The sequence below is a fragment of the Lynx canadensis genome, chromosome C1 (assembly GCF_007474595.2).
Source record: "Lynx canadensis isolate LIC74 chromosome C1, mLynCan4.pri.v2, whole genome shotgun sequence".
NCBI classification, from domain to species: domain Eukaryota; kingdom Metazoa; phylum Chordata; class Mammalia; order Carnivora; family Felidae; genus Lynx; species Lynx canadensis.
In genome coordinates, this window is record NC_044310.1 from 20,876,945 (window position 1) to 20,903,268 (window position 26,324).

The 26,324-nt window shown below is 48.9% G+C and overlaps 1 protein-coding gene across 1 annotated transcript; it reads right to left on the bottom strand.

Moving 5' to 3' along the window:
• Positions 1–1,419: 1,419 nt before the first annotated feature.
• Positions 1,420–24,677, bottom strand: PTAFR (platelet activating factor receptor). Its single transcript, XM_030324795.1, has 2 exons — positions 24,044–24,677; positions 1,420–4,686 (listed from the first exon to the last, which is right to left on the bottom strand). The coding sequence occupies exon 2, from the start codon at positions 4,639–4,641 to the stop codon at positions 3,613–3,615; it is 1,029 nt and encodes a 342-aa protein (XP_030180655.1). The 5' UTR covers positions 4,642–4,686; positions 24,044–24,677; the 3' UTR covers positions 1,420–3,612.
• Between the last annotated feature and the right edge of the window lie 1,647 nt (positions 24,678–26,324).

Sequence of the window (26,324 nt, forward strand, 5' to 3'; positions counted from 1 at the left end):
TGGCCAAGAAGAGAAAGCATCTGAGAAGGTCACAACCAGGCAGAGGTCACAGGGGAGTGAAGATGGCTGTGTTCCCAGTGGTGAGGAGATCAGCAGGGCTGCGGCAGGGGCTACACCCTAAAATACTCCTCCCGCCCTCCTGGGCCCTGGCTGGGAGCCAGACCCTGGCCTCTGTGTCGGGGCAACATTCTGAGAGAAGCAAAAGGGCAGTCACAAATTACCACATCAGAACTATCTGACTTACTCTTTATTGAGCACTTACTGAATGCAGACTCTGTGCACTTTGTACACATCACAGCCGTGTTTGCTAAAGTGTGCCAGGCCAGCCAGCAGGGCATAGGAGGGGACTGGAGGCAGGACACCAAGAACATTTTTATCTTAATAGTTACATTTTGGGGCGCCTGGGTGGCTCAGTCGGTTAGGTGTCCGACTTCGGCTCAGGGCATGATCTCATGGTTCATGAGTTCGAGCCCCGCGTCGGGTTCTGTGCTGACAGCTTGGAGCCTGGAGCCTGCTTCGGATTCTGTCTCCCTCTCTCTCTACCCCTCCCCTGCTTGCGCTGTGTCTCTCTCTCAAAAATAAACAAACATTAAAAAAAGTTTATTTAATAGTTATGTTTTAGGGGCGCCTGGGTGGCTCAGTCGGTTGAGCGTCTAACTTTGGCTCAGGTCATGATCTCACGCTCATGAGTTCGAGCCCCGCGTCAAGCTGTGTGATGACAGCTTGGAGCCTAGAGCCTGCTTCAGTTTCTGTCTCTCTCTCTCTCTGCCCCTCTCCCACTCGCTCTGTCTCTCTCTCTCAAAAATAAATTTAAAAAAAACATTTTAAATAAATAAATAAACAAATAAATAAATAAAATAGTTATGTTTTAAGGGGCACCTGGGTGGCTCAGTCGGTTAAGCGTCTGACTTCGGTTCAGGTCATGACCTCACGGTTCATGAGTTCGAGCCCCGCGTAGGGCTCTATGCTGACAGCTCGGAGCCTGAAGCCTGCTTCAGATTCTGTGTCTCCCTCTCTCTCTGTCCCTCTCCCACTCGTACTCTGTCTCTCTCTCAAAAATAATAAATAAACATTAAAAACCATTTAAGATAAATAAATAAATGGTTATGTTTTATGTTCATCTTCTATGTGTGGCAGGTGGCATTCATTCTCACATAATTTAGTTATAAAACATGCTTTTCAATAGATTTAAGTTTTAAAAAGTGACTCAATTCAGGAGCGCCTGGGTGGCTCAGTCGGTTGAGTGTCTGACTCTTGATTCTGGCTCGGGTCATGATCCCAGGTCCTGGGATCGAGCCTGCTGGGCGCTGCACTGTGGGTGGAGCCCGCTTAGGATTCTCTCTCCCTCTCCGTCTGCCCCTCCCCTGTGCCCGAGCGCACTCTCTCTCTCTTAAAAAAAAAAAAAAATCAAAAAGCGACTCAATGCAGAGAAAACTATTTATGAAGCAAACATACAGACGGATGGTACACGGATATTGAAAAGTTGTGAGGCGGGTACACAAATGACTGAAACGCAAGAAACACGGTGCTTTAACATCCAAGCATTTATCTCTCTCGGAGAGGAGTTGCAAGTCGCAGACACCCATTCGAATAGGCTTGAGCAAAATAAGAGAATGTGTCCTGACAAGGGACTCTCATGGGACCCAGAAGAAGGAATGCAGATGTTGTTGGGCCTGGAGAAGGGCCTGGCCTGGAGGAGGAGGGCAGCAGGCCGAGAGGCACCGGCCCCTCCTCGCTCTAGGCTTCTGGGTTCCCTCTGGTCTCCGCTTTGCTCTGTGCGTTTCCATCTTCTCTCCGTGCGGGGTCGGTTTGTCCATTATGTTCCGGCCGTCACCCACCCTCCCTCGCCCCACCTCATACCCACAGCCACACGCGTGTAGACACGCACGCACACGCACTGCTCCAGACTTGTATGTCTTCAGGTAAGTGGCCTGAACTAGCACCCCTGAAGCTGACTGCCTATTCCTGGGAGAGAACCTTGACTGGCCCCCTGGAGCCAGACGCCCACGTCTCATCCATTCAGCTCCTATCAGAGGATCAAGGGGAACACCTTCTCAGAAAAAGGAGGCATCTGGGATGAGCCATCATCCTGACCAAGAGGTATCCGCCTCGGGATCCGTGGTTCAGAACGACCCTATGAGGTAGGAAATGTAGCCTACAGTTCCGCGGCAGGAAGTGACAGAGCCAAGACTTGAAACTGGGTCTGTGTGACACGGAGCTCGACTCTGGGGCGCTACCCACCTCGTCACCATCAGCGAAGTTCAGCCCACAGCTGCCATCCCAGACCCCAGCAGGTTACTGGCCCAGTGTGAGGCATTTATCACACTCAGCCCGATAGACAGGAAATAAGGATTTCACTTTATGAGACGACTATGGCTGGAAGGGAGGAAGACGTCTCAGGAGAATCACTGAGCTCTGGAGACCAGGGGAGGCTCGTCCAAGCCTCTGGGTCTGTGGCTGCCATATTCACACCACAGGTGCTCAGGCTGTGAGAAGAGACTCATTTGAAACTATTCACCGAAAATCATGAGCAGGCATCTAGAGACCTTCAAGAGAAGCTGACACCTCTCTTCTGCACCCAGAATACAAAGTGCCTGCTGGCCTTTGGGACTACAGCTGCCCCTCTCACCTTCTGGAAGCTAAATTAGGAGGCGGGCCCCCCCTCAGAAAGCAAGGTGGTGGAGGAGACCCGACAGGCCTCTCCCACTGTGGAGGCCTCACCCGCACACAGGTACTTCTCAGCCTAAGTCCCCTTTCTCGTGGGAGCCTCTGAGCAGCACGGTGCCCTGGATGTCCCAGACTTGGCTTTGAGGGGTCTTTGCCCACCCCCAGTGGGTAGCTGCCCCACAGGAGGTACTTCATCAAGGTTCACTGTTGAGACAGACAGATGGATGCGGCTCTCGTGTCTCTCGCACTCCCACAGAGCCGACCCAAGCCTGAAGTGAGGCCCGTACAGAGGAGGCGAGCTCCCCACCTTAGCCTTTGATCCATGCACGTCTTATCATCTCTGGCACCTTTCAGGATGGGTCGTTGGATGAGTTGGAAAAGGTGCCACTGTGCCACTTCCCCTAAGAGGCGTCCCAAAGACCTTGTGCCTCTGAATGAGACGAGGTGGCAGTCTCCTGGCGCCAAGTTTTCCCCAGAGATACTGCCACATGGCCAGGGGAGTACCCCCTTTCCCCAACCACCCCCCCCCCCTTCTCTGCCATTATAGTGGTAAAGGATGTGGTTGCGAAAAAGTTCAGGTCACACTGGCTCGGGGCTGCTGCCTTGGTAGGGTGAACAGGGTGGCTCAGAGTCTGCCCCCAAGGTCTGCCTCTGGCCCTGACTCTCCCCACAGAGCTATCAGACTCAGGTACTCAAGGTGAGGTCATCAGCCAAGGTGATTATGGCACGTGCCCAAAGGTGGCTGGCGGGGCACACTGAAATTCTGGATTTCCCAGCAGTCTGGGCCTGCCGTCACCCCCACCTTGGTGAGGTAGCCTCCACACTTAAAGGGTCGCTAGTGCCCAGAGAGGAGGTGCCCAGACCACGGCAGAGAGCCTTTTGTCCCCCGGGTCAGTTGATGTCTGTGGAAGATAAGCCTCTGGGCCTGGCCCCAACAATCAGGGACTAATTTTTGAGACAGTTGGCAGGGTTCTGGCTGAGCGGCATGACCACTTCGGTGCCGGTCTCCGAGGTAGCCCGGGAGCACTTCCGGGTGCTGCGCATGTTGTAGAACTTCTCAGTGAGGTGCTTGCGAAACTTCTTGGTGAGGAAACAGTAGATGATGGGGTCTAAGACGCAGTTGGTGCTAAGAAGGCAGAGGGTGACCTGATGGGCATCGTTAACAGACTGGTGGAAGTCGCCCCTCCGGATGTCCAGCTCAGCCAGGGTCCAGGGCAGCTGCACGATGTGGTGGGGCACGAAGCAGACGATGAACACGGCCAAGACCGTGCAGACCATCCACAGAGCCCGGCGCTTGACTTCCGCGTTCCGCTGCAGCTGCACCGGCTGCGTGAGCAGCCTGCGGATGATGACCAGGTTGCAGAAGAGGATGAGGAAGAAGACGAGGAAGAAGCTGATCACGAGGAAGATGTGAACGACGAGGACAGGCACGCTGCCCTTCTCATAATGCTCAAAGCAGCGCGTGATGTTGCCGGAGCCGGTCTGGTTCGGCACCACGTTGGTGGAGTCCAAGACGAAGAAGTAGGAGGCGGCGGCCACGATGGCCACCCAGATAACCAGGGACACGGAGAAGCCACGCTTGCGGGTGGTGGCCTGGGCGGTCTTGATGGGCCGTGTCACCGCCTGGAAACGGTTGTACGTGATGACAGCCAGGAAGGCCACGGAGCAGTAGGTGTTGATGAAGAAGAAGCAGCCGGCCAGGTTGCACAGGAATCTGGGGAGAATCCAGTTGCCCTGGTTGTAGTAGTAGATGATCCACAGGGGCAGAGTGACCAAGAAAAGCAGGTCAGCCATGGTGAGGTTCACCATGAAGATCTTTATCTCGTTCAGTTTCTTAGAAGGGTACAGGCAGGCAAAGACCCATAGCACGTAGCTGTTGGCGATCACCCCCAGCACAAAGATGATGCTGTAAACAATCGGGAAGAGGGTGTATCGAAACTCAGAGTCCACACGAGAAGAATCGCTTGGCTCCATCACTATGTGTGGAAGGGACAGCTGGTCATAGAATCCTGCCCTGGCCTGGAAGATCACACAGGAATTTTGGTTAATGAAGGATCAAAAGGGAACTTTCTCATTTAATCAGTTCCAACACTCTTACTTTGCACCTTTAAAAAGCTCTAAGATCGGCGGTATCTTCTAATTAATTGTCAGTATTTTTTTTTTTTCTGAAGCAAATAATGGTGTGTTTTTAAAATGAACAGCATCTGAGGGGTGCCTGGGTGGCTCAGTCGGTTGAGCGACCGACTTTGGCTCGGGTCATGATCTCGCGGTTGGTGAGTTCAAGCCCCGCGTCGGGCTCTGTGCCAACAGCTCGGAGCCTGGAGCCTGCTTCAGATTCTGTGTCTCCTTCTCTCTCTGTCCCTCCCCGACTCATGCTCTGTCTCTCTCTGTCTCAGAAACAAATAAAGATTAAAAAAATTTTTTAAATAAATAAATAAAATAAAATAAACAGCATCTGAGATTCAATGAAATCAATGGCAATTAATGGCAAGAATGGCAACAATTCGCGCTCCATTTTAAAGCATACCTTCTTATTCTTCGACTTATTTTGACTTAAAGTTTTGGATCATCTATTTCTGATGATAAACTATATGAAAATGTATATTATAAAATGTTTATTTTTCTAACAGCTTCTGAATATTTTTCTCTTGATGAAATTTGAAACACAAAATTGGGTGGTAAATGTTCTCTGTATTAAAAAATAATCTATGGGGTCGCCTGGCTGGCTCGGTCGATAAAGCATGCGACTCTTGATCTCGAGATCAGTGAGTCTGAGCCCCATGTTAGGGGTAGAGTTTCCATAAAAAATCACAATGATGGGGGCACCTAGGTGGCTCAGCAGTTAAGCATCGGGCTCTTGGTTTCAGCTCAGGTCATGATCTCACGGTTTGTGAGTTCCAGCGGAGCCTGCTTAAGATTCATTCTGTCTCTCTCTCTCTCTCTCTCTCCCCCTCTCTCTGCCCCTCCCACACACACTCTCTCTCTCTCAAAATAAATAACTTTTAAAAATCATAATGATAATAATAATAATTTATGTGTTCATACAAAATCTGGAAAGTACAGAGAATTCTATTTGGGTGACTCACAGATGAAATATTAGCCAGTCATTAGAAAGAATGAGTTATATTTAATTGTACTGGCATGGAAAGTTGTCCCTGGATAATATTAAGTAAAACAAAATTTTAAAAATTGGTGTGGCCCCATTATATATATGTATATGACAGCTAGGAAATGATCTAGAAGGATATACCTTTAGGAGTTGACAGTGGTTAAATAACCTTTGGGAAGATGAGATGGGCTTGGTGCAAAGTTTATTTTATGCTTCTTCTGTTTGAACTTTTTAGGAGCATTTATTGCTACAGTAATTTTATTTTTTTTTATTATTTTTTTTTTAATTTTCTTTTTTCAACGTTTATTTATTTTTGGGACAGAGAGAGACAGAGCATGAACGGGGGAGGGGCAGAGAGAGAGGGAGACACAGAATCTGAGACAGGCTCCAGGCTCTGAGCCATCAGCCCAGAGCCTGACGCGGGGCTCGAACTCACGGACCGCGAGATCGTGACCTGGCTGAAGTCGGACGCTTAACCGACTGCGCCACCCAGGCGCCCCTATTGCTATAGTAATTTTAAAAAACGTTTAATGAAAAAGAAAACTGGGGGAGCCTGGGTGACTCAGTTGGTTACGCATCCAAATTTGGCTCAGGTCATGATCTCACGGTTCCTGAGTTCAAGCCCACATTGGGCTCTGTTCTGACAGCTCAGAGCCTGGAGCCTGCCTTGGATTCTGTGTCTCCCTCTCTGTCTGCCCCTCCCCTGCTAGTGCTCTGTCTCTGTCTCTCAAAAATAAATAAACGTTGAAAAAAAGAATTTTTTTTTTTTTAAAGAAAACTATAGGAGTGCCTGGCTAGCCCAGTCAGTCAGTAGAGCATGCAACTCTTGATCTCAGGGTTGTAAGTTTGAGTCCCATGTTGGATGCAGAGAATGCATAAAAATAAAATCTTAAAAAAAAAAAAAAAAGATAAATATATAGTGGAGAAACCCAGTAGACAATACTTCAATGAAATGATTAAGATTAACTCATCATTAGTAAGACACATCAACATCAGGTACCCTTGATGTGATAAAAGATATAACATCATTTCTGTGGTTTTCTTGTCAAAACTGCGTAATCTCAACCTAGTCATGAGAAAACTACAGACAGACGCCAATTGTGACACATTGTATAAAATGATCAGAAGGGTGAAGGTCATGAGAGATAAGGAAAGACTATGGAGCTGCCATAGGACAGAGGATACTAAGGAGACATATGATAACTAAGGACACTGTGGGATCGTGTATTGTATCCAAGAACAGAAAAAGATCATTAGTGGAAAAACTGGTGTGACTCAAATAAGGTCTGTAATTTAGTTAATATCATATCATTGCTCATTTCCTGGTTTTGATCATTGTATCATGCTTTTATAAATTGTTAACATTAGAGAATGTTGAGCAAAGGGCACACATGCATTCTTTGTACTATTTTGCAACTTTTTTGAAGGCCTAAAATTATTTCAAAACAAAAAGTCTTTTTTTTTTTTTTTGATGTTTAATTTATCTTAGAGAGAGAGAAAGACAGAGCATGAGCAGGGGAGGGGCAGAAGGAAAGAGAGACACAGAATCTGAAGCAGGCTCCAGGCTCTGAGCTATCAGCACAGAGCCCGATGCGGGGCTTGAACCCAAGAACCATGAGATCATGACCTGAGCCGAAGTTGGACGCTGAACCGACTGAGCCACCCAGGCGCCCCAAAACACAAAGCCTTTAAAAGTAGAAGGTTTGGGGTGCCTGGGTGGCTCAGTCAGTTAAGCGTCCGACTCTTGATTTTGGCTCAGGTCATGATCTCACAGTTGGTGAGATCGAGCCCCAAGTCGGGCTGAGTGCTAGGTGTGTAGCCTGCTTGGGATTCTCTCTCTCCCCCTCTCCCTCTGCCCCTCCTCCACTTGCATGTGCATGCTCTCTCTCTCTCAAACAAAGAAAACAAACAAACAAAAAAACAAAAAACAGAAAACAAAAGAAGGAAGATTAAACTAAGCATAATCCCACTACCCAAAGTCTGGTCTGTTTCCAACACCCTCTTCGCCACCATCCACTCTCCATCACAACTAGTTGCTACCTCCTCTCTTGCTTCTCCCACCGTGTTGCCACATGAGTCCAGAAATCTCTCTGATATTTGTGTTGCAACTGTGGGTGGAATGGAGACTGCGGCAGTGAGGGGTGGAGGAGGGGGTTAAGCAAGGCCCAAGGCTCATCATCCATCAGGGAACAGTGAGGAGAGCACAAAATTGGGAGTAAGACACTCCCTCGGAGCCAGACACCCTGCTAGGCGTCTGCATGCACTGCCTCGCTTGAGTCTCAAAAAAGTCCTTTGAGATAGGAAGTAAAATTCCCATTTTACAGCGTAGGAAACAGTATAGGGTGGTTATGTGACTTGTTCAAGGTCACACAGCTGTCAAGGGATAGAGCCAGGATCCAGCTCTGTGCTCCTTTGTTCATTCACCCATTCCTCCACCAAATACTGCTGCGCACTAACTGCACATCGGGCCCGCAGCTAAGCACAGGGGAGGCCGGGTGAATGTGACTGAACTGCACTCAGAGAACTAAGAGTCTCATGGGGGAGATGGACAAAAGCCGCGTAAACAAACATAGTTGCCAGACAAAGAAAATGGGGTGCTGTTATGGAATACGGATATACTTAGAAAAGAGGTGATGTTTCCTTTAAGACCAGAAGGAGGAAGAGTGTTTCAGGCAGAGGGATCTGCATCGGTCCAGGACTGAGGCAGGAAAGAGCCGAGTAGGTTATAGGAACTGAAAAGAGGGGGCACGTGATGGCCCAAACCCTGATCTCTAGCTGCCACACTCCATCCTTATCTCCTGCCATCTTCCCACCAGGCTCCGGTCAAACGGGACTTCCCTGGTGGGTCTTCAAACCTTTCCTACGTCAGCCTGCAAGCATACACCCGTGCCGATGCCTTGAAGGGAAGAGGTTCCCTAACCATGCACCACCTCCGCCTGGCCATTCTAGCTCATGCTTCAGACCCTAACTGAATTTCACTTCTTCAGAGGGGTCTTCACGGGGCCGAGTCCGGTCCTGCCTCAGAGCTCCCTGTACTTCTTTGTAAATCCTAGAGCCGTTGTGATCACTTCGTGTTTGTGTGATTCAAAACACTCTCCCATCTGACCTTGAGCACCAGGAGAACAAGGAACTTGTCTGTCTATTCAGCACTATTCCCAGCAGCATGAACCAACAAATAAAAGAATGGGCAATAAGGCTAGTTGATTACAACCATCTCTTTGGGAGCTCTGGAGCAGTGGAAACACTTGAAGAAGAAGCTTGAAAGATACTTATAGGCGAGTTTAAAGAAACAACTAGCGGGGCGCCTGGGTGGCTCAGTCGGTTAAGCGTCCGACTTCAGCTCAGGTCACGATCTCGCGGTCCGTGAGTTCGAGCCCCGCGTTGGGCTCTGGGCTGATGGCTCGGAGCCTGGAGCCTGCTTCCGATTCTGTGTCTCCCTCTCTCTCTGTCCCTCCCCCGTTCATGCTCTGTCTCTCTCTGTCTCAAAAATAAATAAACGTTAAAAAAAATTTAAAAGAAAGAAAGAAACAACTAGCTCTAAAAGCAGAAACAGATCCATACATAGAGAGAACAAGCCATGATTGCCAGTGGGGTGGGGGTGGAGGGATGGGCAAAATAGGTGAAGGAGAGTGGGGGAATGCAGGCTTCCAGCTACGGAATGAACAAGTCACAGGAATAAAAGGTACAGTATAGGGAATATAGGCAATGGTACTTTAATAGTGTTGCATGGTGACTGATGGTGGCTACCCTTGTGGTGAGCATAGCATAACCTTAGACAGTTGTCAAATCACTCACTGTGTTGGATGCCCAAAACTAGTGGAACATTGTGTATCAACTATACTTCAATTAAAAAAAAAAAAAAAAGAGGGGCGCCTGGGTGGCTCAGTCAGTTGAACGTCCCAACTTCAGCTTCAGCTCGGGTCATGATTTCACGGTTTGTGAGTTCAAGCCCCGCATCGATCAGGCTCTGTGCTGACAGCTCGGAGCCTGGAGCCTGCTTCAGATTCTGTGTCTCCCTCTCTTTCTCTGCCCCTCCCCTGCTTGTGCTCTGTCTCTCTAAATAGATGATAGATATTAGATAAATAGATAGATAGATGAAATATCCCCTTGGGGGCACCTGGGTGGCTCAGTTAGGCATCGGACTCTTCAGCTTAGGTCATGATCTTACGGTTTGTAAGTTCAAGCCCCGCATTGGGCTCTACACTGACAGCTCAAGGCCTGCTTGGGATTCTCTCTCTCCCTCTCTTTCTGCCCCTTCCCCGCTGGTGCACACACACTTGTGCATGCGTGCTCTCTCTCAAAATAAATAAATAAATAACGGGACACCTGGGTGGCTCCATTGGTTAAGCGTCCGGCTTCAGCTCAGGTCATGATCTCGTGGTTCGTCAGTTCGAGCCCCACGTCAGGCTCTGTGCTGACAGCTCAGAGCCTGGAGCCTGCTTCAGATTCTGTCTCTCTCTCTCTCTCTCTCTCTCTCTCTGCCCTTTCCCCACTTGTGCTCTGTCTCTCTCTCAAAAATAAACATTAAAAAATTTTAAGAAAAAAAAAGAATCAAAGGCCAAAACAAATCAATACACTGCTGTGTAACAGATTACAGAAAGTTCATTGATATGATTCGGGGCTTCCACATTGCAACGAACTTTTAAGAAACTACCATTTGTGGAGCTTTGATGTAGTATCAAGATATCATCAACTATCTGAAAAAGACATCAAAAGATCCCTCCCTGTACAAACACATATCTGTGCAAGGGCAGATTTTCTTACACATACCATGGTGGACTGAATGCAGAAGCAGACAGGACAATCCAGCTGTCTTCTAGTAAATGCATGCTTAAAGAGATTTGCAAAGAAATTTAAATCAAGGCTACTTTAAATTATTTATGTTTTGAAATTGTTGCTATTTTCTGCTACAAATGTTATTTGTGCTAACATGGAATGAGTTCATTATTGGCTTTTATACCTAAACACAAAAACTTTTCCAATGTCTTAGTTTTAATTTTGAATATGGGAAATATTGATGGATACGGCCCATGTAAACAAAAGCTCTCTGGGGCCCTCAGTAATTTTTAAAGATGGAAAGAGACCCTGAGACTGGAAGATTTTACATTTTTTTTAATGTTTTAATTATTTTTGAGAGAGAGAGAGAGACAGACAGAACGTGAATGGGGGAGGGGCAGAGAGAGAGGGAGACACAGAATCCGAAGTAGGCTTCAGGCTCTGAGCTGTCAGCACAGAGCCTGACACAGGGCTTGAACTCAGGAACTGCAAGATCGTGACCTGAGCCGAAGTAGGATGCTTAACCGTCTGAGCCACCCAGGTGCCCTGAGACCAGAAGATTTTTAAATCGCTGCTCCACAAGACAAAGAAAGAAAGAGAAAGACACAAGCTGGTGGTTACTATGGGGAAGGGGGGTTGGGGATTACAGAGTGCACCTATTGTGATGAGCACCAAGTAATGTAGACTTGTTGAGTCTCTGTATTGTACGCCTGAAACTCACATAACACTGGATGTTAACTATACGAGAATTAAAATTTTAGACTTGAATTAAAAACAATCGCTGCTCTACATTCTCAGCCCACACTCCCCTCCCTCCCCCCACCACCTTTCCTTTGAGCCCAAGATGCCCATCCATCTGAGACTGGCCTTGTTTCTTTCCCCTGCTGGACCTTCATGTCTTGGGGCACCCTGTTCCTGGGCCCTCAGAAAGGCGAGGAGGCAGCCCCACGGCTGAGCAATGCGTGTGCTCGCTCTGGGTCTTTGAGGAAGTCATGTCCCTACTCACCCCCACCATCTACCCCACTCATAAGTAAGTCCTTTCCTCTTCTTGGGTTTAGGCTCCAGCTGAGTGGGGTGGGGGCAACTCTCCACTGGAAACTGTCTTTCTGCAGCCAAAGAATCCAATCCAGGATATCGCCTCAGGCCCAGTCCCCTGTGCCACGCCTGCCCAGGCCTGTTGAGAAAGTCTTCCCACCAGGACCAGGACTGGGGTAAGGCTTGCGAGGCACTCACGTTGAGTGCAGATCTTAAGCAGACGCTGAAAACCTCACTGATCAAGATAAATAATGTTTAATGCAATATCTTTTGAAAACTCAAAATCAGTATTACGGAGTGTTCCTTTTGCCTCCGGTTCTGATATGGCTCTGCCTGGCACAGTTCTGATCTTGTGTCTTCATTGAAAATTTTGGTACTTTGATGGGGCGCCTGGATGGCTCAGTCGGTTGAACGGCTGACTTCGGCTCAGGGCATGAGCTCACAGTCCGTGAGTTCGAGCCCCGCGTCAGGCTCTGTGCTGACAGCTCGGAGCCTGGAGCCTGCTTTGGATTCTGTGTCACCCTCTCTCTCTGCTCCTCCCCTGCTCATGCTCTGTCTCTCTCTGTCTCAGAAATAAATAAAAACATTAAAAACTTAATAAAAAAAAAAAAAAAGAAAATTTTGGTATTTTGTTCATCACAAAATTTTTTTCATTCATTGATTTTTTTAAAGATTTTCTCACCATGTGAATGGAACACACACACACAGGTTAGCCCAACTCACCCATTCAGTCACTCACTCATGTAGTCACTGGGCAAAGCACTCGCTGGCTCCAGGCCCCAGTCAGAGTGCTGAGGCCTCAGAGAACAGACCCAGTCTCCACCCTTAAGTGGCTCACAGGTCATGTTGCAAAAGAGAGATTCAGAAGTAAAGTGACGAGTGTTGGAATGGTGGAGGTTCCAGAAGTTGGGGTAATTCCAAAATGGTGCCCGTACCCAGACTTGAGGGTCAGGAGTGACCCCCTCCCTATGCTGAAGGACGAGAAGGAGTTAGCCCGACGAGGAGCCCCAGGCGGAGGGACAGCGTGTGCAGAGGCCCGGAAGATTAGCAGAGGATGGACCTTGTTCTCAGGGAACTTGAGACGCTTGGTTTAGTTAAAGCTTAAAGGGGTGGGGGGGGGCTGGTGAGGAGAGAGGGGCCTACAAAGTAAGTACCAGTCAACTTAAGAAGGATCTTAAGGGGGGCGCCTGGGTGGCGCAGTCGGTTAAGCGTCCGACTTCAGCCAGGTCACGATCTCGCGGTCCGTGAGTTCGAGCCCCGCGTCAGGCTCTGGGCTGATGGCTCAGAGCCTGGAGCCTGTTTCCGATTCTGTGTCTCCCTCTCTCTCTGCCCCTCCCCCGTTCATGCTCTGTCTCTCTCTGTCCCAAAAATAAATAAACGTTGGAAAAAAAAAAAAAAAAAGAAGGATCTTAAGGGGCACCATCAGTTAAGCATCTGACTCTTGATTTAGGCTCAGATCATGATCTGAGGGTCATGAGATAGAACCCCAAGTCTGGCTCTCCACTGGGCATGGAGCCTGCTTGGGATTCTCTCTCTCTCTCTCTCTCTCTCTCTGTCTCTCTGAATCTCTCTCTCTCTCTCTGAATCTCTCTCTCTCTCTCTCTCTCTGCCCCGACCCATCCCACCCCACCCCCTCTAAAAAGAAAAAAGATAAGAAGCTTAGTTGAGCAACTAAATGCTGTGGGAAACTTATTTGTATCCTATAAAAAGGGGCTCCTGGGTGGCTCAGTCGGTTATGTGTCCAACTTCGGCTCAGGTTTCGGCTCAGGTTGTAATCTCACAGCTCGTGAGTTCGAGCCCCGCATTGGGCTCTGTGCTGACAGTTCAGAGCCTGGAGCCTGCTTCCAGTTCTATGACTCCCTCTTCCTGCCCCTCTGCCACTCGCTCTCTGTCTCTCTCTCAAAAATAAACATTCAAAAAAATAAAAAAACAAAGTAACTGTAAAAAATATCTCTTAGACAATTGGAAAAACTCAAGCACAGACTAAGTATCAGATGGAATTCAGCAATTAATGGTAATTTTATTAGGTGTGATAATGATATTATGGTTCTATATTTTTAATCCCTTATTAGGTATACATAGTGAAGTATTTGTAGGTAGAATTATATAGGATCTCAATTTTGCATTAAAATATTCCAGGAAAAACATTCCTGCATGCTAATCTCCATTTTGCAGTTACCTTCCCTGGAACCCAATCTGTAACAAGATGTAATCAGGTCTGTCTGGCCCGAGAGGCTCCCCAGTCCACACGGCCTCTATAGGAGGCCCAGCAGAGGCCTCGTCCTTCTAGATATAGGGCCAGAATCAGTGTGTGTGTGGAGGGATGGGGGGTGGGTCTTGGGCTGAACTCCTGTCTCTGCCTAAAGCTTTGCCCCCAGTGACTCCAGTACCCATCACCCTGGCTCTTCCTACTTCTGCTGCCTTCTCAGATCCTGTGACTCCTACTGTCTTAGCCTTCATCCCAAACTTAGGACCCAGCTGCCCCTTTGAAGCAATGGAACCCTTTGACATCACCCAAAATGTAACTGCTGAGTCTTTTCTGGGTCTTGGGGGCTCAGACCTCTGTGCTTTTATTCACGCTTCCCTCACTCTCGGCTGCCTACTAATCACTCTTTAAGACTGCTCTGGGAGCGCCTGGGTGGCTCAGTCTGGCTTCGGCTCGGGTCATGATCTCATGGCTCGTGAGTTCGAACCCCACATCGGGCTCACTGCTGTCAGTGTGGAGCCGGCTTCAGATCCTCTGTCCCCTCCCCTGGTCTCTCTCTCTCTCTGTCAAAAATAAATAAACATTTTTACGGGGGCGCCTGGGTGGCGCAGTCGGTTAAGCGTCCGACTTCAGCCAGGTCACGATCTCGCGGTCTGTGAGTTCGAGCCCCGCGTCAGGCTCTGGGCGGATGGCTCGGAGCCTGGAGCCTGTTTCCGATTCTGTGTCTCCCTCTCTCTCTGCCCCTCCCCCGTTCATGCTCTGTCTCTCTCTGTCCCAAAAATAAATAAATGTTGAAAAAAAAATTAAAAAAAAATAATAAATAAACATTTTTAAAAAAGAAGAAGAAGACTGCCCTGACCCCGTTTCCTCCAGCTAGTTCCTCCTAAGCCTCCCTGCCTTTTTCATGCCCTGCTTTCTGCCCCTAGACCTGGTTAAGTGCTCGTCCTCTGAGTTCCCATCGCTCACAGCTTCTTATATCATCAAAATCGCCTGTTTGTCCTCCTGCCACCCTAAACAGTAGCTCCTGGAGGGCAGAGAAAATGTCCATTCATTCACCCAACAGTTACTGATATCCTGTTGGGTGCTGGGCACTTTGTTGGGGATACTGCAGGAATAAAACAGGCAAGCCCCCTGCTCTCGAAGAGTTTACTCTCTAGTCAGGTAAAACAGACAAAAACAAGGAGAGAGATAAAAGCACACAATAATTTCAAATTGTGATGAGTTCAATAAAAGAAATAAAAAGTGACATGATGAAGATTGGGTAAGGGGCTGCTTTAAATAGAGTGACCAGGGAAGGCTTCTCAGAGGAGGTGACCTATAAACAAAACCAGAGGAAGATTTACCAAGAGGCCAATGAAGTGTAAACTTCAAGGCCCCTCCCTAGGTCTTGTATCTAAGTGTGTATTTGCAATTTGGTAGCTTTTCTTCACGAGGGCCTCCCAAATTGTATAACCTTTAGGGTCCTGCAAAAACCCAGATCTTCCCCTGGCTGAAATCTAAAAAATGAGAAGGAACAAATCAAGAGAAAATCTAGAAGAGTATTCTAGGCAAAGTATATCATGTGCAAAGGGCCTGCAGCAGGAGTAAGTTCATCATATTCCAAGATAGGAATAAAGGTGTCATGTTCAAGGAACTGAAAAGTCAGTGTGGACCTAGGGGAGCGAGAAGTGGGAGGATCTGGATGAGATCAGAGGGCAACAGACCCAAATGGTTCCTAAGCCGTGGCAAGGAGTTTGCATTGTATTTGATGAGCACTGGAGGGCCCCTGGAGTATGTCAAGCAGGTGAGTAACATGATCTGAGTCCCCGACTGCAAGACAGAGAATAGATGATAGGGGACAAAGTGGAAGCAGAGAGACCATTTGGGAGGCAAGAGACGGCAGTGATGTGGACCACAAAGTGGTGTTTCGTATTCCTCTCTCCATCTCCAGCGCCAACACAAGCTGGGTCAGAGCTGGGGCTGGTAAACATTTGTTGAGTGAACAAATACCTAGCAACCAACAATTTTGACCTCTTTGCGAGAGCTGCAAGAGGACTGACTCCAGAAGATGGTCGAGGCCTGATCTGTCCCCTGACAGAAGAGTACCAGTAGAGGCGCGTGGGTGGCTTAGTTGGTTAACCGTCCGACTCTTGATTTTGGCTTAGGTCACGACCTCGTGGTTTGTGAGATCAAGCCCTGCGTTGGGTTCTGTGCTGACAGTGCGGAGCCGGCTTGGGACTCTCTCTCCCTCTCTCTGTCCCTTCCCCACTTGTGCTCTCTCCCCCTCTCTCAAAATAAATAAATAAATTTAAAAAGAAAAGAAGAAAAGAAAAAAAGAAAAGAAAAGAAAAGAAAAGAAAAGAAAAGAAAAGAAAAGAAAAGAAAAGAAAAGAAAAGAAAAGAAAAGAAGGATCCCAGTAGCTGCCCGCTCCCCAGAGCAGCCTCCACACAGGGCTACAACCTTCCTACCTCAAATTGTGGTCCTTGGACCAGTAGCATCAGCATCACACATGAGTTTGTTACAAATACAGAATCTCACACTCCACCCCAGACCTGCTGTGTCAGAATCTGTATTTTAACAAGATTCCCAGGGGATCTGTGTGTACCCTGAAGTTTGAGACGTGCTGTGCTTCAACACGCTTCCAGCCACATACTCGACTAATCTATCACCTTCCATGGGTCCCCAGTGCCCAGGACCTAGTCCAGTCTCCTTTCCCACCTTATCTCCCACCAGCATTTTTTTACAACTTGCCCTGTATTCTAGCCACACTGAACGCTTTGCTGCTTCTCTAAAAACTCCATTTCTTCTCAGATCTCGGTGCCTTTGCACATGCTGTTGGGCCCCTGTTGAGAGTGTCTTTTGCCTATTGGTTTACCTAGCAGAATCTTGCTTATCTTTTAAGACCCAATCTAAAGAGTGCTTCCTCTAAGACACCCTCCCTGACTGCCCCCGGCAGAATACGTAGGCTTCTTCTCCAGGTCACCATGGTCCTGGGCAATGTTCCTTAGTACAGCACCTGGCACAATGAGTTGTTACATATTAATTTCTATGGCCATTTCCTCATCAGTCTGGACCTTCTGGAGGGCAAGGACTAGGTCTTTTTCATCTCTTTATTTTCAATGTCAGACACCGGGGACTGAATGAATGAATGGCCACGCCCCTGATGATTATACAGAGGAAACCGGCAGGAAGGAAATGTGTCCAGTCTCTCTGGGGAAGGCATCGTAGGATGGGGAGAACAACCTCTTTCTAGAGTCAGAAAGACCTGGGTTCTATACGTGTTCTGCCATTTGCGTGCTGTGTGACCTTCGGCAAGTGACTTCACCTCTCTGAGCCTCAGTTTCTTCAACTGCAAAATTTTGCAATTTTAACAATGGTTCCAAAACTGAGCATGCAAAGTGGTCACAATGACCAGCAGGCCCCCCTCTCCCCATTGGCTCAGCCACATGAAGCCAGGGAAGGGGACTACGGTCACCACTGTCCCAGGGGCTCTAACCCACATACTGGCTTTCCTGTCTCCTCTAGACAGGTCCTTAGGCTAATGCCAACAAAGCTTTCAACAGGTCAGGAAGGGAAGGAGCATTTAGAGGGAAAGAAGGCTGCAGGTCAGACCAATCAATTTGACATGCAGGCACAGCTCCCTGATGGCTGAAGTCTGGCAGCAGCCGAGGCCCAGCTCTCAGCTGGGGGTAGGCGAGGGGAGCCATAAATACTCGTGGAGACAGAAGAATTCTGCCATCTGAATCTCCCACCCTCTACCTTACAGAGCATTCAGCCCCAACACCCTACCATTCCCCTTCTGTCTGGGAACATCATCAGCCCCCCGGGAACCTGGAGAAAGGACTCCCATCCTCAGCTGAACAAACAGAGGGGAGGCACCACCCAGATCTGGGCAGAAGAAAGTATGTGCTAGTTACTTCCCCCGTAACTGGGCTGGGAAGCTGGGTTTACCAGCCAGACTGGCTCCTAACATTTTGGGGTCATTTGGGGTCAAAAGTACAAAAGTCTAAATATTTATAAGCTATAAATCACTCATATCCAAGTTCACGCACATCTCATGCATCAGCAGCTCCTCACAGCACTGCAAGCCTGGGGGAAGTGGGGTGTGGGAGGGACACAGGCTCCAAGTGGGCATTTACACGTGAATCCAAAAACTCCTTGCCTTGTGAGGAGGGCCTGACAGGAGGGGATCTGCAGTCGGCCTGCCCTGTGTCGACTTGGGCTCAGGTCACGATCTCGCAGTTTGTGAGTTCGAGCCCCGCATCGGGCTCTGTGTTGACAGCTCAGAGCCTGGAGCCTGCTTCCGATTCTGTGTCTCCCCCTGCTCTCTGCAACCCGCCCCCCCCCCCCCCGCCCGCTCACGCTCTGTGTCTCTCTGTCTCTCGATAATAAATAAACATTAAAAAAAATTAATAAAAAAAAGCAAATAAACGTTAAAAATATATATATTAAATGCAAAACTCCTAGAAGAAAACGTAAGGAGAAATCTTCATAACACTGGAATGAGCACCAATTACTTGCATATGGCACCAGGACCACAAGAAACAAAAGCAAAAATAGACACGTGGGGCTACATCAAACTTTCAAAATGTCTATAGCAAAGGAAACAGTCAACAAAGAAAAAGGCAGCCTACAGAATGGGAGGAAATATTTGCAAACCTTACATTGGATAAGGGGTTAATATTCAGAATATAGAAAGAACTCTTACAACTCAATAACAACAACAAAGTAATAATAACTGATTTTAAAATGGAGCCAAGGACTTCAGTAGAGTTTCTCCAAATATGCAAACGGCAAACAAGCACATAAAAATATGCTCAACGCCACTAATCATCAGGGAAACGCAAACGAGAACCTCAACGACATTATCACCTCACACTTGGCAGATGGCCACTACCAAAACGGCAGAAAATAACAAGTGTTAGTAAGGATTTGGAGACATTGGAATGCTTGCGTACTGTTGGTGGGAATATAGAATGATACAACCGCTATGGAAAACAGTACAAGTTTCCTCAGAAAATTAAAAATAGAACTACCATATGACTCAGAAATCTCACTTGGGTATACTTCCAAAAGAACTGAAAACAAGATCTTGGGCTCAATCAGGTGTCCAACACTTGATTTCAGCTCAGGTCGTGATCTTACGGTTGTGAGATCGAGCCCCACGTTGTGAGCCTGCTTAAGACTCTCTCTCTCTCTCTCTCTCTCTCTCTCTCTCTCTCTCTGTCCCTCTCCCCCAAGCTCTCACTCTTTCTCTCAAAAATAAAAAACAAAGGGGCGCCTGGGTGGCTCAGTCTGTTAAGCGTCCAACTTTGGCTCAGGTCATGATCTCGTGGTTTGTGAGTTCGAGCCCCGCGTCAGGCTCTGTGCTGACAGCTCAGAGCCTGGAACCTGCCTTGGATACTGTGTCTCCGGCTCTCTCTGCCCCTTCCCTGCTCATACTCTGTCTGTCTGTCTCTCTCTCTCAAAAACAAATAAACATTAAAAAAATTTTAATAAAAAATAAAATTAAAACAAACACTTAAAAAAAAAGAAAAGAAGAAAACAAGATCTTGAAGAAATATTTGCACACCCACGTTCATAGCAGTACTACTCACAATACCAACAGGTGGAAGCCACCCGAATGTTCATCGACAGATGAATGGGTAAACAAAATGTAATCTGTATGTACAATGTACTACTATGCAGCCTAAATCCTAAGGTGCCTGAGTGTCAGTTGGTTAAGCGTCCGACTTCGGCTCAGGTCATGATCTCACGGTCCGTGAGTTCGAGCCCCGCATCGGACTCTGTGCCGACAGCTCAGAGCCCAGAGCCTGTTTCAGATTCTGTGTCTCCCTCTCTCTCTGCCCCTCCCCTGTTCATGCTCTGTCTCTCTCTGTCTCAAAAATAAATAAACGTTAAAAAAAAAAAAAAAAAAGACTACAGACTCTGATCAGACAATCCTGGGTTCGAATTCTGCCTGTGTCTTGTCTCAGCTTGTGACCATCGTCAAGCACATCACCCTCTGAGCCTCAGGTCCTTCCCCTGTAAATGGAGCTGACGATATTCCAAGCACATATCTTCCCAGAGTGGTGTGAATATTCAATGAATAATATGTGTAACGTGCTTGGCACCATTCACGGTATTCACCGTCAACGGCTTTTCTGTTGTGACTGGGAACCAGTCACATCTCGTTAAGGCAGCTGGTGGCAGTTGACAAAATGCTGTCAGCTGATTCTTACTCAAGATAATTAATTTAACCTCCAATGGGCCTCTCGTTACTCATCTGTCAAAACAAAAATAAGAAGTAGCAGAAGAAGAATGCCCAGTTCATAGTGTTGTTATAAGGATTAAATAGAAAATACCTGATTCATGATAAAAGCTCAAGGAATGTTGGCTATTGTCAGTCTTACTTCTCTACCCGCTCCCTCCCCCCTCCCCACAGAGTTAGAGGTTCCATAGAGGTTCCATGACACAACACATCAGACTGCATTATAATGGGTGTTGGTTTCTTTTTCCTTTGGGTTGGGAATTCCCTGGGTTCAAGACTTCTGACATTTCACCAGTATGTACGGTAGGGTCTCCTCCACAGCGAACATTCAAGGAACATCTGCTAATACACACACACACACACACACACACACACACACACACACAGAGTCACATTTTGTCCTTCACCTTTCACTTCCAAAACCTCACCTACCAGCCTCAATCACTACCAGCCCTTAGATTCCCTGGGGTCTCTAAAACAAGACAGTTTAATCGTTTCCCTTCTGTGAGTCCTACTTTTCTCGTGTAGAAAATGACAATAATACCAGCACTGACCTCACAGGATAGCCCTGAGGTTGAAGGCAGATAAACCTCTAACGAACGTGCTTGGCATATAGTAAGTGCTCAGTAAGTAAGTTACTTCTATTCTGACCTCCCCTGTTGCCAAACATTTGGGCCCTGGCCTGGCCATGCTGCCATACTCTTTAAAGAGTCCCCTTGTGGAGTGGTTTCACTACCATTTCTCCAAGAAGCAGAGGATTTGAAGGGGGAAATTAAGGGAGCAAGTGTCCTGACCTCTCGTGAATTCTGCGCTGGGCTCCCCATAGTTTTTAATTCAAGGAGTCCAGCACCATGCTGGGTACATTTATGGATGAATGAATGGAATTCTTTGTCCAGAAGAGGTCAGGGACAGGGTATAGGGCCCTAGAGGCGGGGCTGGTCTGGGTGCCAGATTTTCCCAATTTCCCTTCTCACAGAGGGCCCTTCCCTGACCCCAGGAATATATATTGGGCTGGTGAGACTCAGTCTCTGCTCAGCTGGTCTAAGACATCCTTGTGGAGTTGAGGGACCCTGAACCTGGCCTGGTTCTTTCTTTCTGACTCCCAAATGCCCAGAGGGTATATGTGAGTCCCCCTCCTTCCTCCTCGCTTCTGGGAAGTAGGCCAGGGCAGGGAGGAGGGAGTGAGATGTACTTCTCCTGTGGGCTTCCCCAGTGCTTCCGTTATACCAGGAATCCCACCAAAGGACTACACCTCCCAGCCTGGGCGCTCCTGAGTCCTGCTGGTGCCCTCGTGGGTACCCGGGGCCTGGCCCAAGGGAAAACACAGGGTACAGGGCATAGGCCTCAAGGTCACACAGACCAGGATCGTCACCGGGTCTGTTCTTTCCTAGTTGTGGTTTGGCTCTCAGGGCCTCCTCCCTTTCTTCATTTGCAAAAGGGTGATAATAAAGCCTTCCTCAGCAGGTCGTTGTAAGAACAGAATGAAGCAATCTACACAAGTGGTGATTGCTCAGTAACTGTGAGCTCCTCCCCAGTCCTCAGAAAATGCTTATTGAATGAATGAATGAATGAATGAATGAGTGAACAAATCAGCCATGCACCAAACCGGCAGCAACCAGGGGTAGCTGAAGAGAGATGGCAGGACTTGGATCTGGACCCTGGACTCTGGCCTCAGCCACGCCTCCCACCACCTTGAGCGAGTGAGTCTCTTCCCTGCTCTGAGCCTTGTGATATGTATCTAAAAAGTGGTGGGGGCAGGGGCAACCTCAAGCATTGTTGTAAAAAGAAAGTAAGATAGTTAGGAGTGATAAAGGGTTCAGAAACAGTAAAGCACTTGATAAATTAAAATGGACTTTATGAACTATAAAGGGGCCCGCACAGATGTTTGATGTCCTTCTCCCATCAGCCAACTGAGCTTAGCACCAAAAGCAGGCCCTAAGTAAGGGTCCCCCTCCTGCAGAACTGAGGAGGTGGGGAGGGGTTGCGAATGGTAGTCTTCCCCTCATATATTCTCTCTCTCTCACTCTCTCTCTCTCTCTCTCTCTCTGGATCCTCTTTGGCTGAAGACACAAAGGAAGAAAGGTACACCAACCTTGCCGCTGGTTTGCTTAGCGATTCTGCTTCTGGAAACTGCTGGGCTGTACCAGACCCCCCTGCAGGTTGCTCATGCTGCAGACACATGCGACTGTAGCCAGGGCCAACTCCCCAGGCCACATCACACAACCACAGGCACACGTGCACACACAAAGATTCACCAGAGACTTCTCTCCCCTCCCACCATGCTGCCAAGGAACCCAGTGGTGACTGGTCAGAGAGGTGGCTGGGCTGCGGACCCAGCATTTGCCCTTCTGGGAATGGGATCCATCCCTAACCCCGACACACTGCCACGGGACCAGTCAGAGAGTGCTCCCATGGCATGGCTCAGCTGGTGGCCCCTCCTGAGCCAACCCTCACCGGGCTGGGGGAGATAGGGAGTAGGAGGGGCTGCTACGGACAAAGAGGAGAACCCCCTTCTCCTCACAGGCCTAGGGTGCAGAGTTGGGAGTCTGACTGTAAAAGGACAGTCAGACAGGCTCCCAGCCTTTCATCACACCCCTTCCCACCCCAATACCAATCAGGAGCAGAAACTCCATCCTGGAGGCTCATTTTGTCACTAACGCCATAGGCTATAATTCCTTGCCCAAACCTTCATTGGACAGATGGGAAAACTGAGGCCCAGAGAAGAGAAAAGATTTGCCCTAGGTGACAACAGGATCGGGGGCAGAACTGGGGCCAGATGCTGGGCCTCCGGCTTGCTGTCCTTCCTAAGTACGACATGGTACTTTATCACTCATCTATTCATTCATATTCTAAGATTATACTACTCACCAAACTCTGGGCGAAGGGTAAGGATAAGACAATGAACAAAAATTCCTCATCTGTAAGGCATTTAGAGTAAGGATTACGGTGTCGGCAGTAACACACTGGTTCATTTTTGTGCAGCATGTTACGACTGACAAAGCATTTTCCCACCCAGCCTCTTTCTTTATCCTCCTCCACAAACCCAGAGGTCAGTACTTTGGACCCCAATCTACAAAGGAGGAAAGTGACACTCCTGAGTTGCCCAAGGTCCCAATCTGTAAACAACAGCTAAAGTCAAAATCCTGGCTGCCCACCCCAGGCCCAGGGCCATTTTCTTCATGGCCGGAGCAGACTTCTTTCTTTGGCTGGGCACCTAAAGGCAGGGACATCTTTCTCTTTACACACACACACACACACGCACACACACACACACCCCAAGTATCTGGAACACAGCTGCATATTCAATCAGAGTGAATTCAGAGCTGCCTGAATGCTTACAGAGAGATTCTACTGGTTCCCTCATCCTTCACAGATGAGCAAGTGTCTGGACAACAACCCCGGTTCTACCAAGCCCATCTCTGGACCTCCCACCAGCAAAGGACAAGGGGAGACCAGCTTGTGCCCTGTCCCTACCACCTGGGACCTGTTGTGGGAAACCGGTTGTGAGCCAGGCCCTCTGTACAAATAACCTGGGTATCTTCATCATCCCCCAGGAATGCCTAGCAGCGCATGAGTTCCTAAATGCCCAGCCCTGTAACATGCTCTCTACGTCTCCAGACATTCCCACTGGGGAGACAGCATCGTCCCCATTCGACAAGGCAGGAAAATGCAGGGAGGCAGCACCACTTGCCCAAGGTCACACAGCTAGTCGAGTAGATGGCATCCGGCTCTCTGAGACCTAGACAGCTCCCTGTCATCACCATTATCAGCTCCCAGTGAGGTCTCTGAGGTCACTTCAGCACTGCCTTGGCCTCAGACAACAAAAGAAGGGAGCTGGATCTCCTGGTAAGTTTGGTCACGAAGAATCCTTTCTAAACACGACCAAGACTCTGGGCCCGAGGAAGATGCCGAAACACCCGTTTGCTTAGGCGCAGGCCAGGGGCAGGACCTCAGTCTCCCGAGTACGTTTTCACGTGCCTCCCCCTTGCTCAGCCACAGCGGGGACCCCACTCCCCTTACCTGTATCAGGAACAGTGGCTGCAGCAGCGGAATCTGAGCGTCTGTCTGTAGACCCAGCCTCTGTGCTATCTGGAAATTGCAGAAGTGAGGAAACAGAACACACCATTGCCAAGTCACCCCCCAGAGGAAATACTGTGACCCTGGGGCTCCTCCAACAGATGGTATAGGAACCTCCACGCGGGGTCACTGGGCCCCGGCCACTGCTCAGAGGGTTGTCACAGAGCCAGGGGCAGGGTGGGGCATGGGCTGTGACCAGCATGCCAGGCAGCTGGGATAAGAGAGAGAAAACAGAAAGTGAGACAGCATACTCTTAGGAGAGAGAGAAACAGCATGAGAGCGAGGAAGGGAGAAGTGAGTGACCAAGCAAACAGGAGAGGGAGAGAGGGGGGACAATCAGGAAAGAAGTGAGAGATGGGAGGAGAGAGGCACACAGAGAAAGGCAGACGGATGTAAACACAGACAGAGAGCGTGAGAGGAATGAGGAGACACGAGGGCAGGAACCAAGGGAATTAAAGGAGAACGTGATGAGACAAGACGGTGAGCGTGTTCCTGGTGCCCATGCGTGTACATCTGCGTGTCTGTGGATGGGTGTGAGGGAAAAAATGAAAGAAAGGCGGAGAGGGAGAGACAGCTAGAACACGAAGAGGGAGAAGGGAGGAGCTCATAAGCACTGCCGTGGTCGGTGGCGTGACTGGGCTGGGCATCGCTGGTCACCAAGAAGCACCAAGCCCGAGGAACCCATGGGGACAGCGTGCTGAGGGGCTGTAGGAGGGAGCAGGCGCCCCAAGACCCTGAGCAGGAGTTTGGCACCGTGCCAGGTCATGGGAGTGAGTGAGGGTGAATAGGTGTGGGCAACAGACTGGGGGAACGCAGATGAGTTTGTGAATGTGAGTGCGTGCGTGCTCGTGTACCTGTGTGCATGAGAAAGTCAGTTGGGTGGAAGCTTTGTGTGGACGTAGGTGAGAGATGAGCCAGCGCTCCCTGCCTCAGTTTCCAGTCCATTTACCCACTCATTCATTCAATCAGGAAATTACTAAGTACCCCCAGGCACCAGGCACTGTAGAAGACCCTACCTACAAAAGCAAGGTGCTCACGTATCAGCCACACCCAACACCCTCCTACACAGAGAGGGAAGCAGGCCTAGACGGGACGAGGGTCCCAAAGCGAGGCAGGTGCAAAGCAGAGCCAGCAGAGGCTCCTGCCTCGCCATTCAGGATCCAGCCTCAACTCCGCACTGCGTGACTGGGCTAGCTTCCTCCTGCCGACTGGGACCCTGCAACTGTACCTTATCAAAGCCACAAATGCATCCCAAAGGACAAATCGCTTTTAACGTGTGCCTCAGCCCTGAAGAACTAGAGCCAAAAGTCTGCCCCTGCCCCAGCTCCACCCCCATCACACACAGGCAGACACGTTCACACCTCTCCCATATATAAGCCTTGCACGCTCACGTACCCTCAATGCACACTATCGTGCAGACGCCAACTTACAATCGCATCCCTCCATTCCCATGTGCACTCAGACACTCAGGTGCCTAGGTCTGTCACCCCTCACTCATACCTGCCCGGTTATGTCTTTCCTCATGCCCATTCACATACGCTTCACATTCACCCGCCACACTCACTCGCCTCACATCCCAGCATGCGGTCCGGGCCTCCTGTTAGGAACTTTGAAGAGGCCCCGTTTGGCCATCCCTCCCCGGCTCCCATAGAGGCATCTTGAGTCTTGAGTGCCCTGAGACACAAGAGACCATGGTCTGCTCACTGCATTGCCAAGGCCCTAGCTCTGCTCCCCAACTCAGATCCTCTTTCCCCGAAGTGGCTTCACCTTCTCAGCCATCCTCCATCCCCCACACGCCATGAGAGACATCAGCCCGGAAGGACCTCCAGGATCAACCAGCCCCACCCCTCCCACCATCTGACCACAGACTCCCAATTTGTGTCAAATTGGATTTGACTCTGGATTTGTGTCAAATCCAGAACTATTTGGCTCGGCCGCGTTTTTCAACAGTCCTTTATTCGTGTTCTTGTGATAGATGTTTCAGGACCTCTTTTGACATGATCAATAAGCAGGGTAGGTAGGCAGGTAGGTAGGTAACATTTTATTCCTCATTTTTTCTCACACCCACATCCATTGTGTTAGCAAATTTGGTCGGTTCTACATATAAACCTGAATCTAATCAAGCCTTGGGGAACACTAGGTAAGGGTATTTGGGACCTGTGGGTACTATCGTTTTTTGTTTTTTTTTTTTAAGTAATCTCTACACCCAACGCGGGGCTCAAAC

Bases quoted from the DNA above. Each gene is read 5' to 3' on its own strand.
- PTAFR (XM_030324795.1), bottom strand. From the start codon at position 4,641: ATGGAGCCAAGCGATTCTTCTCGTGTGGACTCTGAGTTTCGATACACC.